An 18,028-nucleotide genomic window follows, 5' to 3' on the forward strand; every position below is an offset into this window, starting at 1 on the left:
CAGCGCTTACTATAAAACTGTCTGATGCTGGTGAAAAGCAGCAGAACCGTGATCCAGGCCCATGGTGGTTCCTAGTCTGTCTTGAGCCGTGAATGACGCTCCAGAGGCTCCTCGTGCGGGCTCATTTCTGGGGTCCTTTCACTATTGAATTCAGTCAACCACTCAACCCTTGGACATCCCTATACCTCGGTGCTTTGATTTTCCCTCAACCTTATGAAAGTTGTCACAATTCAGATTAAATAAGCATAAAGGGGCATGACAAGCTGATACCACCCCTGACTCTAGACTGGATGTTTTTATTATAAGATAAACTGGGGAATGGTTTGGACCTAAAGATGGCAGTGTTAATGTTCTGACTTCAGTGGCTGTACTGTGGAAGCCTAAGAGAATGCTTGTTTTATACCGAGAAGGCCAGAGCACACCTAGGGCCTGTGGTGCTTCCTGCCAATTTTCTCACAAATGTACCAGAGGGTGCTTTCCCAGGGATCTATCAGTATTTTGGAGCTTTGCAATACTTCAAGGATAGATAAAAACGGTTTTCAAAACAGAAAGCTTTCCGCTACACCTCTCTGTCATTGTTTTCTAGACAATAGATTTCTTCTAGGCAATAAAGGGCAAACTGAGTTTAAATCACAAATCTTTTGTTTATATCTTCACAACACTACGTAAGATTTCATCCCAGCCAGGCAGTGGTGGCATACATCTTTGATCCCAACTCTAGGGAGAAAGAGACCAGAGCCCAGATATCTATGAGTTCAAGGACAGCCTGGTCTACAGAGAAACCCTGTCTCCAAAAAGATGCCACCTCTCCCCGAGCCTCCTCACCACTCACCTTTGAAGCTGGGATGATACCAGCACTTACCTGGCTAGGGGTTTTTGTTGTTGTTTGTTGGTTTGCTTGAGGGGATCGAAGATGTTTTGTTTGTTATAAAACAATGAGTTCATGTGTGTGGCAGTCAGCAAAGTGTCTGGCCAGCCTGCTATCACAGCCCCTAAAGGGAGAAACTGGCAGCCTTCTTCAGTCTCACCAGTGAAGTAGAAGTACCCATGCTAGCTATCGCCCAGGCTGTAAGGATGCTTGTGGTCTCCAAGCTTCTGGACCTTGCTCCTGTTCAGATGTGACATGCTAACCTAGCTCAGCCTTCTGGCCTTGGGTCATGCAGCCTCCACACACACAGCCTAGGATTCTGTCAGAGTGGGCTTAGAAAAGACGCTAGAAACACAGCAATTCTCAGAACATGTGAGACGTCTCTGTTCCTGGTCCCCTCCTGGGCACAGAAGAGGATATACTTGGGGGGGGTGACTCCTATCTGTGCCCCATAGATGAAGGGGAGAGATCACCCTGGTCCAGGTAGGGAGCAGCTGGGATGCATTAGTAGGGACTCTGCCAGCTCCAGGTGACACAATGGCCATACACGGTGTTGCTATAGTTCTGTGAGTCGAGGCTTCCTGGGGAAGAGGGAGAAGGCCTTTACTCATAAAGAGCAGGCAGGACTTGGGTCAGTTTGGCATAGAGAGCAAGTTCAGGTACGTTATCCCCTGTGCTGTCCCGCACGCAGACTCCCAGTCCTCCGAGGCTCTGATTTGCCCAGTGTTCAAATAACCTGAGGTACAAAGTGCCCTGTGTCACTCTCATAGCTGGAAAGATGGCTCAGTGATGAAGCACTCTCTTGCAGGGGACCTGAGTTCAGTTCCCAGCACACCAATGGAGCTGCTCACAATGATCTACAGCTTCAGCTGCAGGGAGATCTTACACCTCTGGTCTCTGTGAGAACAGACATGTGCTACAGTCACATGCACATCCACACAGATACACAGAATTAAAATAAACTTTTAAAAAATTAGTTTATAGCTAGCAGGTGACTGGAGCCAAGATCCTAGTTTAGGCCAGGGCTCTAAAGACATGGCTTTGTCCCCTTCTTTCTACTACACCGTGCTGCCTCCTAGAGGCCACAGTGGGCAAGCTTTCGAGAGCAGAAGGACTGGAAAGGGAGTCACAGAAAGGGCAAGAGAGCCCCTCCCCCTGCCCGCCCCTAGGCAAAAGTGAAAGGAGGTGGTAGGTCATACATGAGGCTTGTAAAAGACTGAAAACTGTAACACTCCAAACAGGCAAGAGCTCCATCAGGCAATATTTTGGGAGGAGAAAAACCCACACACTGGTGTCTATCACAGATACACTCTGCCAAGCCTTCTTGACACCTGGTTCTCTGGGCCTAACACAGAAACTCTTCTGCAGACATGCTTGCTCTTAAGCCTTGAGAATCCCTGCTTCAAGTCTCAATCATGCCCATCCTGAGACTTGGCCCAAAAACACTAACTGCTTCTACCTCCTGAGTGTCCATTTAACTCCCTCTTGCCAGTCCATCCTGAAAGACTGGTCATGACTCTTGGATCTCTTAGCATCACGACTGCAGGAGCAGGAGCCTGCTTCTCCTGGCCCCTACTATCATCCCTCCGCCTTGTTCTTCAAATGAGTGTTCTAGAAGGTAGACTGGAGTTACAGTCATCACTTAGCAGAGAACAGGGCCTGCCACTGACATTCAGTATAAATTTGGTTATCTAAAGTTAGTGTACATCTTTTCCAGACCTAGCAAGAAAGCTCTCACAGAATACAGGTTCTCAGCCGGACAGACTGTCAGGAAGTCACATTTGAGGAGGTCTGCATCCTCAAACTAGGGATGTCGATGAAAGCATCGGACAGAGCCATGTGTGCACTTCCAGAGCGAGTAAATTCAAAGACAACCTTTCACTTCTGAGCGAGAACTGCAAAGCAAGGCCACTAACCCTTGTGGCCCGTCTCATCTGATACGACTACCATGGTTGTTTCTCTTCTTCTGTAATTAGAAAACCTTTGCGGCTTAGGCATTGGCAGCTACTAAATATGTGGCTTATTAGTTGCTGAGCATGAACCCTGCAGAGTGCCCCAAATGGGAATTACAGCAACAATACCCAGGACAATGGCCGAGCCGAGTAGATCGCTCTCATTTTGTATTGCATTCCTCAAACATTCTGGTGAAGGGTTTGTTCTGACCTCCCCACAGCAGGCTGGATTTCTTTTCCTGGGTATGTCTATGGGAAAATCCCTCTTCTCTGGGATGGGAATGTGACCCCTGACTGGGCGTCCATTAGAGCCACAGGGTGTGGGTGCACCTGCAAGGTCTCCCCCCCCCCCCCCCCCACAGAGGGACTAGATTCCCACCTCTGCAAATCCACCCAGCTCAAGCTCCGAAGAACATCTGGGCTTCCTCCTACCAGCCATCACGGTACACCTGCATGTGATTAGGACTCAGCAGACACCCACAGCCCCACCGAAGTCAGCACTGGTGACATATCCCAGCGGACAAGCCTCTCCCCAGATCGCTGATCCTTCTGACCAGATGAGGACATGTTCCAGGGATACATGAGCCCTGTGCATCTGTGACCACAGAGTCCCCGTTCCCGGGGGACAGCAGTGAGGACACCTTCACCCCTGCTCGGAAATGAGTGCCACCAGGGGCAGACTGTGCACAGCAGAGCCAGGGAGGGGGCAGAAGTCGAACTTGGCTTTCTCAGTGTCGGCCACTGGAGAGGCTTTTAGACCTGTTCACAACAGTGTTTGGGAAGTTGGATACAATTTCAAATCCCCTGACTTTCTCCCCACAAGTGCCCCTTCTCTTGTGAATATGTGAGCCCCTGCATAGCAAGCTGGAGTAGGTCATATAGACAATGAAAAACTGAAATTTTAGCCTAGGAATGTGATGAACAAGACTTTACACCTTTCCATTGGAAGGGTCTTAGGACACATTTATTATACCTGCCACAGTATTTAGTTGAGAAGATATATATTCTCTCAATAAAAGAAAAATGTGTTTGATAATGAAATTAAGAGCACAGAGAGAGTCTGTCTGTCTTTAACACAAGGAAACATGACCACAGAGACCATCAACGAACTACAGAAACATTGGGTCCAAACTGGGTAGGTATTGCTGTTGCTAACAAAAAGGTGGGTCACCATATCCAGGACCCCATATCCTCAAAGGTCATATTGGTCACGAGTGAGTCCTTCATGAGGGCCAGGTCTATCAGCTGTCACCCCTACTCCTCTCCATGATCAAAACCAGAGGGCAAATGAAGTAGCCTGCTGCAAATGTAGGAAGAAGTCGGGCAAAAGAGCCAAGAGAGCACACTACACACTACAGACTGTTGGGGAAAGGAGCTGGAGCAGCTAAGGAGGTGTGTGGAGGACCAAGCAGGCTGGCTCGTCACGTTTTCTCTCAGACTTGGTCCTCTGAAATATGTGCTCGGTCTCAAAGAGGAAGCCAATCAACTGGCCTTTATGCCTTGAGACTTCCTTCAGAGGCTAGGCCATGCAGCCTCCAGAGCGAGAGGACCCATGCTTTCTGTAATGAGATAGATCCTCAGCAGCCTGGAGTATCCAAAAGCCAAAGGTTTATCCCTTCCAACTGTTTCTGAATAACTGTTCACTCATAAGCTTCCGTGCTTGTCATTTCCTGAAGAGAAAAGCCCTCTTCTCCCTGGAACCCAGGACTACTCGGTGAACCTCGTGGAGTTCGGGGCTATGCATAGGGACCTGAGCAGTTTCACAGTGATGGCCCTGTGCTTAGGGATCCTGGCCATGGATATATATACCTCATTGAGACCCTCTTGCTTGAGAGCACCATGGTCAACACAGACTAGCAGGGCCAGGCCTACCATGTATCTACCCATTTTGATCCAATCATTTTGACGCACAAGTCCCTGGCTGCTGCTCTCCAAAGACTAAGTAGGCTAAACAGCACTGGTCCAGACCTCCATCTCCAAGCACCAGTCAGAAGCAGTTTTATGAGTAAAAGATTTAATTGACTTATCTGTACAAAATATTAGAGTGGTGAATAATGAGCATACAAGCTGTTTAACAAATATAGACTGCTATGTAATGGTTAAGAAAAATAGTTGGCTGTTTTACAGGTCATTTACATTTCAATATGTACAACCTACTTAAATTTGAGAATACATATACACATGGATTCGTGCCTGCCCTCCCAGGGTTGGTTCTCTGCTAGCTAGTCTGGTCACAACAGCATTGTGCAGTGTCATCGGGTACTGCCCAAGCGGCCAGGCTGGGCAGCAGGCAGATGCTCGACTGTAGCCTGCAAGCTCCCAAGCTCTGCTCTGGCCAAATCCGAGCTGGAAGATTGCCAACCAGGAGATTTCAGGTTTTAAAACCTCTCCGTCCCAGTGCCTGCTCCACTGTCTGAGGAACAGTAGGTGTCATTGCAAAATGAAAGCTACTTCCCCTGAAACTAATTAATTCTGTCTTTAGCCGCTGAGGGAACAGCTGTGGAATTGAGCCTTGGTGGCATTACCATCGCCATTTCCATAAAATAACAGTATCAGAATCAGATTAAATTTACTTTTTAAGCTGCGGGCCACTCACCGTGTGCCGCATTCCACTGCCCACCTACTTACACAGCATCACGCCATGCGCAGGCTCAGCACCAACCTTCTCAGTGGAAGGACTGGAAGGATCTGCTCCTTTGTACAGAAGGCAAGATGAACAATCCCAAAGTTTTCAGAAGAGCTTACCTCGTCTGCTGAAAGAGCAAGTCACAGACAGTGTGTTAAACCCTATTTTTGTTTTTATTACATTTATAGTTCGGAGAAAAACAAACAAACAAAAAAACTTCCAGCTAAAAGACCTAATTGTGACTCTTTATCAAAGAACACAAAACGTAAAAGCTCTTTGTTCTACCATAGAATGTGAAATGCAAAAATCAAATTACCCCAAGGGTGCTCTATTTAGTCTGTGATTGATCAGAGGTGGAGCATGCCGGAGAAACTGCTCTCTGGAGTCTCCGTCCCCAGCTTGGAACGCTAGCCTGCTGCCCAGCCAGGAATCCCAGCGTTGCATGCTCAGCCTTCTCACTGAACTGGATCATCGTTTCTAAACAGAGGTGCAGATTAGTGGACTCTGTATGGACAGGCTGGCTCCAAAAGTGAGGCTCATTCCTCAAGGCGTCCACAATCCTCAAAGCAGATGGCTGCTGCACCACCACCGCAGCCCCCACCCCTGGGAGGAATCACAGACCTCACTCCTGTCTCAGGGAAAGCCACTCACCCACCCCTATCACTGCCTTGCAGACTTGATCCACTGAGAAGCCAGGCAAGGGCTTTCTGCCGCCCTCGTGGGTTGTCTGAGGCTATCAGGAGGGTCTGGAAGTTCTGACTGTCTAAGTAGAGACAGGTTATATGCAATTGCTGAGAGCAAGTATTTTTCAGGCATGGGGCCATATGTGCCCCCCCCCAAGGGAGTTGAGATTGTGTGCTTTAGAGGGCTCAGTTCACATTAGCTTCTAACTCAGCAGGACTTCTACAGCACCTTTACCACAACTCTTGTTTGGTCCACATTTGCACATGCCAAACAGCCAGACATAATTCTAGATACTGACAGCCGAGAGTCTGAGGGCCCTAGATGCAGAGCATGGCATGTCATCCCATCTCTAGACAGTGGAACTGGGGGTGTTAGATGCCAGTGCTGGTCATATGGAGCAGTACCTGGCTACAAGAAGACAACTCCATGCCCACCTCCTGCCTGGCCACATCTCCAGCCACCACCATTCAAATAATAGCAAAACAACTAGCAAAAGCAAAATAGCTGGCCTTCTTCTGGAGGTCTGTAGCACTGTACCTACGGGGCCTGGGTTTGGCTTAAGTCTCTTCTGATTTCCTTAGGCAGTTTATTTATGTAGCCATTGAAAGGGATGAGACATTCGGGACTACAGAGCCTCTCTTTCCATTCCCTCTGAAAGCAGAGTTCCCCTCTGGAAGGGAGTTCACCTGATGAGCAAAATGTGCCTCTCACACCTTCATACCAAACACAGAAACGGGTCTCAGGAAGTGTGTGGCTGCCAAAGCCCTCTTACCATTGAAAGGGATGCACAGGAAAGAAACCAGTCCTGAGTTTGCCTCACAGGTGCTGGACGAGACCTGCAAGCTCAACACCAAGCAGTAGAAATGGACCGTTGCCCGTTGAATAGATTTGCTGCTAAGAGATACACTGGCCAACAATAGCGAGAGAGTTTTGAAGTTCAGACTGGTCAGCAGTGACCTCGCGCCTTCCACCGGCCGTGCTGACTTACACTCTGTTGTAATGGTCGCCACTGCTGCCAGGAGCACCCTCCCCAGCTCTGCCTGGCTCAAAGTCTACAGCCAAGTTGTAAGCTGTCTACAAGCACAGCACAGATGGGGCCCAGTTAAGCTGGATGTGTGCACACCAGAAACAGAGCATCCCCCAGTCTCTGGATGGTTCTCAGAGCTCACAGCCACTGATGAGAGAGCAACTGCCAGTCTCAAGGCAGCCTGAAAATTGGACCTCTTAAGAATGGGGTTCCATTACCACTACCCCACTTGCGGTACCTCTTTGTGCTTTCCTCAGCGCTGGCACAAAGGGGGCGGGGGGGAGGAACTTAGCTTCAGCCTAAATCTACGAAGGGATCTGCTACAAAAGTCAAAGCTGGGGGGGGGGGGGGGATCTTGAACTCTTCCCATTTAGTGCTTCTTAACGCTTAACTCGGCCACCATTTTCCAGGTCATATAAAAGAAGATGAGGTCATCTGACTCCAATTCCTGCCACCAAATCACTGTGCTGGTAAGCTTCAGCCAGATGTTAGATCCGTGGCATAGAGAGGAGGCCCTGGGAGGGCAGCCTACCTGCACCCTGGGCTCCTTTACTTTACCTACAGCACCTGAGCTGCCAATAGAGCATAACTTTCACTTTCTTCGCTGTCACCAGAGAGAACTCACAGCAGCCCTTCCCCCAAATTCAGTCACCTGGCAGGCTCAGCCTGGATGTGACTGAATCTGAACACAAGCACGTGGAGCCAGGGTAACCACACTCTCCAAAACAAAACAGCTCCTGGCTGGTGGCGAGCCAAACCCCAGGCCCCAGATCCTGGCCTCTCCTGCACCTGCCTCAGCCTGGGTAGAAAACTGAAGCAACATTTGAGACGCTCCACCATAGGCTGGCATTTAGATAAGATGGTAGGCACACACAAGCCCACACTCACAGAACTCTGGCGCTGTGGCTGTGGCTAGGATTATTTGCCTTGCCTTGCCTTGGAACATCTGAACAGCTTTCTAGGAAGAATCTAGGAACCTTGAGACTAGAGCAGTTGTCATTTAAGGGATCTAGGTAGGGAGATGACTGCCCATGACTAGTTTCCTCAGGTGTCTTTCAAGAGATGCACTGTAATCCTGATACCTGCGTGGCCTCCTACAAGGTGGGCCCAGGCTACGCTATGAAGAGAGCTGAGTCCTTCATGTACAGAAGCCTTGGCTCTAAGACTAACCAGAGACATCAGCTGAGCACCCTGTGGAGATCTAGTGATGTCTCACCTACTCCTCAGATTTTGTAACAACTTTTCCATCTTCTCCACATCCTCTCTTCCCTTTCCACCCCTGACACTTTTAAAAGGGAAGTAGAGGCCCACTGCTCCCTGGCAGAAAGCTACATTCAGATGCCCATCCTCCCAGCTCATCAGCTGAGGCCCCTGATGCTCAGTCCCTTGGAAAGGTCCCTACCTCCCTGTACCTGGCTCCCAAGAGGACACTCTCTGGAGAACCATCCAGGCCTATGACAGTGTGTTCTCTACTTTCCACTGCCTTTTCAGGGCAGACTCAAAGGAGGAGCTAGCCTCTTGGGACATCAGATGCTCTTGGAAAGGATGTGCCTGGACATGGTACTTTAAGAAGGAATGCAGTCTATGACTGCATTTGTGTTGGCCTTGAAAGGGAGGATCTGGTGAGATGAGAACCTGTAGAGTTAGCATCCAGTATATACCCAGGCTCTCCTCGGGACTCACATCCAGCTTCTGTCCCTGCTGACACCATGATGGTTGTCAGGAAAGATCAGCATGGGACAGAGAGATCCACTGGCCTTTGGTAGCACTATCACACAATGCACAAGCTACTTACCCCATACCATCTGAACATGAAATGCCAGGAAAGTGGGCCAAGGCCAAGCATGAACACTACAGCACAGCACAGCTCCAGACACTCTTCCTCACAATAAGATTAAGTAGCCGACCACCCGCTCTGCTTGGTCCAGACCAACTGCTTGGTAACCCCAAATCCCACAAGACCAGAGTCTAGGAATCCTGAAAATGCCTTCCTGCTAATGGAGGGGGCTACCTTAATCCATAAATTATGGCTTCAAGCAGCAAACCAGACCAGTTTGGTGTCTGGCAGGACTGAGAGTCCAGCTGGCCTCCCCTACTTCCTTAGCAGGCCTGTCAGCCTCCCTCACTTCAAGCAGTGGTTCAGGTTCCCAGCAACGTGGAGAATTCTGTTTACTTCGGAAGGGAGGCTTTGGTGACCTCAGGCTGGGCAGGAGGGGACACCCTAACTGACATGGTCTGTGCTGACTACAGCATCCAGACAGGGATTCCAGGATGCAGCTGAGTTTGTCCTGGTCACCCGCCCCTCTTAAAGCCTAGATGACAAAGCAGATGTTGAAGAGTGTTCCCAACTGTGCAGGCAGCAGCCTTTCTCCGCCTCTTGGCAAGCTAGTTTAACCACATCCCATCTGCCCCACATGCGGTTGGCCCTTTTGTGGTCATAAAATACATCCTCTAGAGAATGGCTACAGGAGACAGAACCAGAAGAAGAGCCCTGTTTCTAGTTCCACAAAGGATCCACGAAGGATCAAGGGAACCCTGGGAGAAGTTCTGATCATTCAGCAAACACCTGAGGCCTCAGAGGCACGACATGAACACTACAACCCAGTGCACAATGTTGACCATTCTAGTGACAGTACCCTTCTGTGGGTGCAGCCTCAACGCAGGGAATTCCCACTCTCAAAACATCACTTTCTTGTTAGAAAGAGGTCATCAAGTTTAAAGGGGGTGGGCCATGCATATATCCCTACTGTGCAACAACCAGGCTGAATTGAGTTAGTTTCCCCCCAAAATTGTTTGGCCTAGTCACAAAAATAAAAAAGTATTAAAATGTTTGCTTCTATACCAAAGTAGTAAACACCCTAAATTTTCCTCAAATAATCCTCAAATTTTCCTAAATAATCGTCAACTGTAATTTTCATTGATTTTTCTAAACTTTCTAATACAGCTTTTAGCTTTACGACCACTTTATTCTCCATTGTGACATAACAGCCACTATTACATCATCTAAAACAGAAAAGGGAGGTTTCCCTGGTAGAATCCAGAAGTCTGGATGCACATTTCTGCCCAGGCACAGCCCACCCCACCCCCCCAAAATGATGAAATTATATCAAGAGTAGCCACTTTGTGATTTAAAAGAAAAAATGATAAAATAATTGCATTTTCTGGTTACAGAGATCCCCAGTCATATAAGTTCACATTCTAAAAGGAGAGAAGTCTTCATTTTAAGAATAAATTATACATGGATTATTTTCCCCTTGGGAGGAAACTTTACAAAATGAAAAGGACTCAGATGAGACTTAAATAAATTAGCTGAATCTAAATGTCCATCCTTCCTTCTCTCAGGAGTATCCACTAAGAACTAAACGACCTGTAAAGGTCATGGGCCTTGGCATTCAGGACGAGTGCAGAGTTAACTCCTCCCCTAAAGCCCGAAGTGGAAAACCTAGGGTGCTGTCAAAGTGGTCCTCTGACTCTCAACAGGTGCAGCCCAGCTTGTTTCTGTTTCCCTGGCCACTGACAGGGGGCCCCAAAGGATGAACTGGCACCAAGAAATCAAAGGGCTCTGCAGAACAAAAATTCTGGAGATGGGAGACAGGCTTGCCACCTTCTCATTCCACAGTGTAGGAGTGGAACCCTGCTTCCTCCAGCCCTGCAGGTCCAGGCTGTGTGTTTAGGTCTGACAAAGGTGTTGGTGTGGCTTCACTCCCCCTTGCTGCCAAAAAAAATAGCAAGGAACACAGTGAAAGACACACACAGGCTACCACAGATTTGACAGCAAAGCATAAACACTCTTTGCCTTTTGGAGGGGGCTGTGCCGACCTGGCAAATGGGTTTGAATTCTGGGCTGATGCTGGTGGCCCCAGGACACTGAATCCCTGACAGCCCCTTAGGAAATCCTCTTGGCACCTTCTAGACACTCCTAAACCTGGCAGACCCTATCCTGTTCCTCACCTGACTCCTCCATTTCACACTCACCCTCGGGAGAAAACTATTCTTTCTACTTTCCAGATCATTCCTAATTGGAATGAATTTTTAAGTCTGTGTGTGTTGGCATTTTGCAACACAACACATTCTTTTGGATAAAGCTTCGTTTTCAAAACTGAGCCAGTACCACATCAGACTTGTTTAGGAACCGGGTGCTCCCTCCCAAGCCCCAGTGGCTCCTTACTTTTGAAGGTTCCCAATGCCCACTCCAGAGAATCTGGGTATCCCAGCCCTGCAGTGCACTCCATATCCAACGTCAGGAATCCAGCCACACCGCCTCCAACTAAAAGGAGAATCCAATGCTAACCCATTTCTACTTGGATTTAGTGCCAATTACTGCAACATAAACACAGATGCCCTTCCCTCTCCCGAAAAGGACAGAGGTTTGTATCAATGGTAGCAAATAAGCAAGGCTTTTAGCGCCTGCCGTCCACGGTAAACATGTGCGTGAGTGAAGGAGTGTGTAAATGTGAGTGTTAACTGTGTGCTCTCCTCTGTGCTGGCAGAGGCCATAGTCCGCCGTCCCTCGGGCCTGATGACACCTGCTCTTGAGCTAGGGTCCTGGGCGGCCAGACCCTCCCCAGACCGCATGCTACCTGCAGCCGCAGGCCTCCACCACCATGTCTTCGTACTGCTTGTAGACCACGTTGTTGGCGGCATCGATGTAGAGAATGCTGATGGGACTGAGCCTTGCGGGCACGCAGCAGGAGGCTGGCGCAGCGTCGGGCGCCATGGAGTTGAGCAGCGTCTGAATGATGGCGTGGTTGGTAGGCTCCAGGTGCGAGCGCAGAGGAAAGTCGCAAACGCCCTCGCAGTGGTATGCCTCGTAGTCTAATGGCGCGATGATCCAGTCGTCCCAGCCCAGCTCCTTAAAGTCCACGTGCAGTGACTTGCGACTGCAGCGGCTCCGGCCTCTGCGCCCGTGGCCCCTGCCTGCGCCGCCGCCGCCGCCGCCGCCGCCGCCGCCGCCGCCGCCACCGCCACCGCCGCCACCACCGCTTCCCTGCGCTCCCCGAGTCCCAGCCAGCGCAGTCCGCCGCCGCCTGCGACCGCCCAGGTTGGCTTTGCGTGACCCAGCGCCTGGTCCTGGATCCGGTGGCGGCTCTGCAGCGGCCCGGAGAGCACGGGCCTGGGCTCGGATCTCCCGGAACAGACTCTCTTTCCTTTGCGTACGGGAGGAGATCACCAACAGCGCGCGCTCCTCGGCCGCAGTGCCGCCGCCGTCGCCACCGCCCGGCCAGCCGAAGCCCAGTCGTCTCAGGGCCAGCGGGCTGCTCTCCGAGGCCGTCACCGCGCGCAGCACCAGGCAGAACTTGCGGGAGGCTCGCGGCCAGCGGCGGTGGCTCTGCACCGCGTCCGTCACGTCGAACGCTTCCCAGCGCGCGCCGCCCAGGGGCTCGGCGGCCCGGGAGTGCAGCAGGTGAGCTGTGCCAGCCTCGTCCGGGCACGTGGACAGCAGCAGCCGCGGAAGGAGGGTCGCACTGTCCCTGTCTGGTTCCGGAGACCTCCGGCGCAGCACGCGCAGCTCCGCATTCACCACCTCATCGGCTTCGGAGAGGCTGGATACGTCGAACAGGAAGCTCTGGCCTGGCTCGGCCGCCGCCGTTTCGTCTGCGAGGAAGGACAGAAACAGAAAGAACAGTGTGAGGGTAAAGCCAGGACACGCAGCAATGGGGAGGGCAGCTTGGCTTCGTTTGGCTTGGCTACCCCAGACACATAAAGCGACCCAGAAAGGACCATAAGAGCGAGCAAGCGTCCCCGCATCTGCGTTCCCGCAGGAATGATGTCAATCCCTCGGATAAAGGGATTCTTTCTTGTCGCCTACACCTGAAGCTTTGGTTCTTCGACCACCGTGACAGACAGATACACACACCTAATAGCTAGACTGCGGGACCCAAGAGCTCACCACCGCATCTCTGGACCAAAAACTTAACCATTAGTTCTGCTGCCTGCACTGGCATCTTTCTTTTGCCGAAAGGTAGGTCAATTTTCTGAGCAGGGGTGTCCTGAAGGGGGCCAAACAGAAAGCGCTCACACACTTTCCCAATAACTTGCTTTATGTGACAATTGTCCCTTACTGCTGAGCCGAGCGCCCCAGAGAGCTGCAAGCACTCCTGGATGTGCGGAAAACGAAAACTTCTCATTCCCTAAAAGCACTTTTCCCTTTGGTTCCTTTTCTTCTCCCAACCCAGCCTAGACACCTTCACTGACCACGGTTTCCCGTGCAAATTGGGCCCTTGAAAATTGTCCAGAAACGGAACGCATAAGCATCGCGACACCCTCTGCTTCAGCCCACCCTGCCCGTTCAGCCAGGATAGCGACGACGTCAACCCCGCTCTTGGCTCCTTCTGGTGCCCCCGCGGCTACCAAGGGGAATGGAAAAGACAGCGAGACGCAGAGAACCTTCACGGAGAGATTAGAGGAGGCGATGTTTCTGCGGTGCAGACTTGCTCATTCTTTTGCTCCGGTGTGATTTATTTCGGGCTTGGGGTTTTATTTCTGGTCATGGGTCCTTTTTCTTTTGGGGTGGACTCAGACAAAAAAAAAATGTTTAAATTCCACCAAAGAGCAGATAAGGCGTTGCCTTTGAAGGGGGTCATATGGTTTCGTTTTGCCCCATCGGAGAGACCATGCAAACTCCCCCCACCTTTGGGGATTTGTTCTCAACCATGGAGCCAGGCCCTGGTGTTCTAAGTCTACAGTCTGGGTGTACTGTTCTGCCTCCACAGCTCTGTTCTAAACTGAAGCTGGTGGGAGCAAGCTAGACAGAGGCCCTGGGCCATATTCCCCGTCCCTGCTTTTCCTCTCAAAGACCCTTCTCTGCAGCCTCCGCCTCACCCCGCTTCCTCGGCCTTGCTACCTCCCCAGGGAGGGAGGGAGAAAAGGTGGCCCGCCTCTGGGTCTTGCTGGTGGAGCAGAGCTACGCCGGAAGGAATTAGCTGGTTTTATAACCTTGTACACTTAGCCAGCCCTAACAAAGTCGGATGCTTCTGTTACTTTAGGCCCCTCTCACTGTTGGCAGCTTGAGAGCGTCCTATGCAGGGACAGGTTAGGAGTTTTTCCTGATTCTGCTGCACACTGGGATTGGAGTTTCCTGTAAGGATCCCACCAGTCAGTGTGGCGTGCCATGACAGACCCTTGGAAAATAGATGCTGGTCCTAAGTGCCCCCATAGGACCGTCAGGGCCAGAGAGTTCTATGTATGGAAACAAAGCTGTCTGTGCGTACATGCTGCGCACTGAGTGTGTTTCTGAGATGGCTGATGCGTGGTAGCCACAGCCTGTTTTCCCACGCTGGTATCAAAGGCCTGCAGACTGCCAAAGGCTGCCTAGCCTCACTTTTCAGCCCTACTTGCCTTCCTTTCCCTCCTGATTTCCAAGCTAGATCTTTGGCTGGGCAGAATTGAAGCCAAAATTACTTGCATTTCCGCCTGAAATTAGTTAAATTTTCCCTATCTGTCTGCTTTAATGACTTCAATGGAGATTAATAAAAGCCAGATGACACACACATACTACAACCACCCCACAACCCCACCCACATCCTACCTTTGGAGGGCCCTACACAGGGTAAAATGTGATGTTTGAGCTCCAACCATCCCTTTTCTCCCCACACAAGCCGAGGCCCTGGACTCTGGCTGCTGGGGCCTACTGTCACAGAAGGAAGGCAGGCACCCAAACTCTCTTCCCATACACAAGCCACCATCCACCCGAAACGGCCTGCCTGAGAGGGGTCCTTCTGATACCGAGAGGCCATGACTTTAATTGGATACCAGCTGCTCTACCCTGAATTCCCCTGAGCTTCAATTTGTGTATAGTCCCCAGTCCCCCGCTGAACACAAGGCACTACCATCACTGCTCTCGTCCCTCTTGGCGGGAACTCAAAGGCCACAACTCCTGCCCTTCTTTCTTCTCCCAGGGCTCCAGGCCCAAGGCTACACTAGACCCTTCCCCCAAAGAAGCGGATCTTGAGCTCCGCTTGGCTTGAGGGGAACCTGCCAGCCTGTTCTGAAGAGCGGCTCCCACTCCCTTAGCCCTCGGAGACCAAGCCTTGACTGGCTTAGGGGTTCGTGAACAATGACTTCGAAGACAACTTTTTCTCTCCAGCACCTGAGGATAACTATAGGGATCATAGTTCAGGATCGAATCGGGCAGAGGCTTGCCTCCCCCGGCTCGTCTCCAGTCAAGAGTAGACGGGATGGGCTGGTGCGCAGAAGACGCGTAAAGTACCTTGAGTTGCTTGGTCTGTGAAGCCGGTGATTGTGTCCACACGCCCGTGCCCTGAAGCTGCCGCGACCGGAGCCCTCCCCGCCAGGCTCCTGTAAAGCGACATCATGAAGTGGTGTGGCACCACCGAGCCGTTCCTGAAGCCAGAACCCGCAGCGCGGCGCACAGCTCGGGGACCCGGAACCGCAGCGGCCTGGAGAGCTGAAGGGCCTGGAGCCCGGGCGAGGGTCCGCCCGCCGCCGCCGCCCCCGGGGCTCCAGGCTGGTCCAGCCCCCGCCGCTCGGAGCACCGCGGCAGCTTCTAGCCCGTCGCGGGGACGGCAAGCGCTCAGCAGCCAGAGACACAGCGCGGCGGCAGCGCTCAGGTCCATGGGCTCCTTGGGCCGGCCGGCCGCGCGACACGGGCTCCGTGGCTCCGGGAAGTCCCCCGACGCCTTTTGAACATAGTGTTTAATAATGGGGGAAGTGTGCGCAGCAAGCCGCTGCCCCCCTCCTCTCCCACCCCACCCCCGCCCAGCGCTCGGAGCAGCGCCCCCTGCTGAACGTTCAACCCGCAGCGCTGAGCCCCCCAACTCAGGCCTATCGCGCAGTGCAGGGTAGAAGTCGCCTCCCCTTGCTGTAGTGCCTGGTCCTTGTCCTTGCCAAGAGAAGGCCATCCGCCCGAGGCTCCTGCCACAACGCGGTGCCCCGCCTCCCCTCCCGAAGGTACTACGAGCCCCCACCCCCCTCCGCCCCAAGACCTCAGCGCACTCCTTGGCTGGAAGATGGGGCGTCTCGCGTACCCGCCCAGCTTCCTCCCGACTCCTCCATGGAGAAACACCGCCCTCCGCGTGATCTTGTGAGTGCTAGGGATGCCAGACCCGGGCCAAGTCAAGACTGGGCCCCTCCCATCCAGCTTTCTCGCCGTACGCCCCCTTGATGGATGCTCATTAGGGAGTTCCTAGGGATGCTTACGATACACATTTGGATGCCACCCTCTCCCGTCCACAGCCCTCTGAAGATAACAGTGGGAGGCCAGAGAAAGGGAGAGGATCTGTGATGAAGGATGAGTGGCTGGAGGGTACAGATGGGCACGGACCGGAAAAGCTTTGGGTGGGCATCTTGAGCCAAAGCAGGAGCTGAAATCTTAAAGGGTTTAATGAATTAGGAAGGCGGGGACCAGCGGAATCCTACTCAAATTAGGTCTCAGGGTTTGAATGTGCAAAGTAATTTGCCCGGGGAAAGGGGAGAGTGGGGCAGGTGACCACATTTCTTCAAGGTCTTCAGAGCAAAAGGCAAGAGTGCAACCACAAGCCCAGAGGCTGCGTTGCAAAGCCATGGAATAGCGCTCGGATGCCAGCATGGTTATAGCACTCTATGAGCATGGGTGGAAAGGGCCACCTCTGGTCTATGCCTGGGCGACTCTTGAGCATACAGACGCTGGGACTTTTGTTTGGCTAACTTCCTCCCCACTCCTGCTCTGAGGGGGGAAGGCGCCAGCATGTGTGTCGATTTAGTTCAGACAAACCCCAGAGCAAGAATGTCCAGAAAATAGACCAACTGTCCAAGGGATTTAAAAGCCTGGACCCCAAATCCATTACTTTAGCATTGTTCTGGATACCAAACTCAGAATCCACGCCCGGTCCGTGAGTCAGGTCAAGGTGCTATCTAAAAGCCTCTTCCTAATAAACTACATAGCCCAGGCTCCCGCGTTGGAGTCTTATACTCCCACCTCGCCCTCTGGATAGCAGGCACGCGTGCACCTGGACCACGGTCTGTGCTGCTGGCCTCCCTACTCAGGGCCTTCCTGCTGTTGCCAGATGGTGGGCATCTGGGATGACAACCTACCTTTGGTGGCCAGGTTGGGGAGCGGATGCAAAAGCCATAATTATGGGTTTCTTTCTTTCTTTGGGTGCCTGGAGGAAGTGGCTCTAGTAGGGTGGAGACTTCCTGGCGTAACTCCCTGCCCACCCATCCACCCCTGCCTACAGTGGCCAGCCAGGGGTCTCTTTGCTCAGAGGGACACTGGGTTCTGGTGGCCTTCTTTCCACAGACGCCACTCATGTCCAGACTTTGAGTTTTTCACAAATCAATTCTTTGTTTAGAAAACAGAGAGCCCTGGCCTGTCACCACCCTGGTTCCAGCCCTGGCTTTGGCCACTAACAGTCCTGGCCCTTCCGAGTCCCCTCCACTTGTCTTGGTTTCCGTTTCTCCGACTGTATAAAGGGAAGAGCAGAAGGGATCTGGCACTATGTTGGCCCAGTGGATGATAATGTTTCTTGATTACATGACACCCCTTCCCTTAGGCCACCTTGGAGCTGGACATTAGGACAGGTTAGTGATCCTTCCTGAAGTGGAGTCAAGGAAGCCACATAGCTTCTGTTTGAGACTAAACTTCCTGGTCCATGATGTGTGGCTTAGATGCAGCTTGGAGCAGAGGTGGTTCAGTCACTTGTTCCCATCCCACAAGATGTTCTGAGCATTAACAGAGTTCAGAAGAGAAGTAGGTTTTATGAGCTCACTGGAAGCTGCTGTTAGAGGAAAATAGAAGGGGGAGGGGGGCTCAGCCCAACCTGCCGGCTGTGGCTGCGTGTAAGACATGCTGTACTCTCGTCATTTGTACTTCTCGGTCCAGACCCATCCATCCACCCATCCATCTCCACTCATCTCTTCTTGTAGCAACTTCT

The 18,028-nt window shown here is 51.9% G+C and overlaps 2 protein-coding genes across 4 annotated transcripts in view; one reads left to right on the forward strand and one right to left on the reverse strand.

Moving 5' to 3' along the window:
* Positions 1-14,611, forward strand: part of Ldah (lipid droplet associated hydrolase) — a 92,717-nt gene extending 78,106 nt beyond the window's left edge. The window contains exon 7 of one of the 2 annotated variants that reach the window (XM_006515202.3): positions 13,334-14,611. In XM_006515202.3, coding sequence (XP_006515265.2) covers positions 13,334-13,351 — 18 coding nt within the window. In that variant the 3' untranslated portion in view covers positions 13,352-14,611. Of the gene's footprint in view, positions 1-2,585; positions 3,862-13,333 lie in introns of those variants that run through there. The other variant, XM_006515203.2, reaches the window with a different exon arrangement.
* Positions 11,718-15,754, reverse strand: Gdf7 (growth differentiation factor 7). Of its 2 annotated transcripts, none has more exons than NM_013527.1 (2): positions 15,367-15,754; positions 11,718-12,728 (listed from the first exon to the last, which is right to left on the reverse strand). In NM_013527.1, exons 1-2 carry the CDS (start codon positions 15,731-15,733, stop codon positions 11,734-11,736), a joined length of 1,362 nt encoding a protein of 453 aa, NP_038555.1. In that variant the 5' UTR covers positions 15,734-15,754; the 3' UTR covers positions 11,718-11,733. The 2 variants fall into 2 exon arrangements, with proteins under 2 accessions (NP_038555.1, NP_001299805.1); NM_001312876.1 differs by having other exon boundaries at positions 11,718-12,752.
* Positions 15,755-18,028: the final 2,274 nt, after the last annotated feature.

Source organism: Mus musculus, chromosome 12 (genome assembly GCF_000001635.26).
Source record: "Mus musculus strain C57BL/6J chromosome 12, GRCm38.p6 C57BL/6J".
In the NCBI taxonomy this organism is placed as follows: domain Eukaryota; kingdom Metazoa; phylum Chordata; class Mammalia; order Rodentia; family Muridae; genus Mus; species Mus musculus.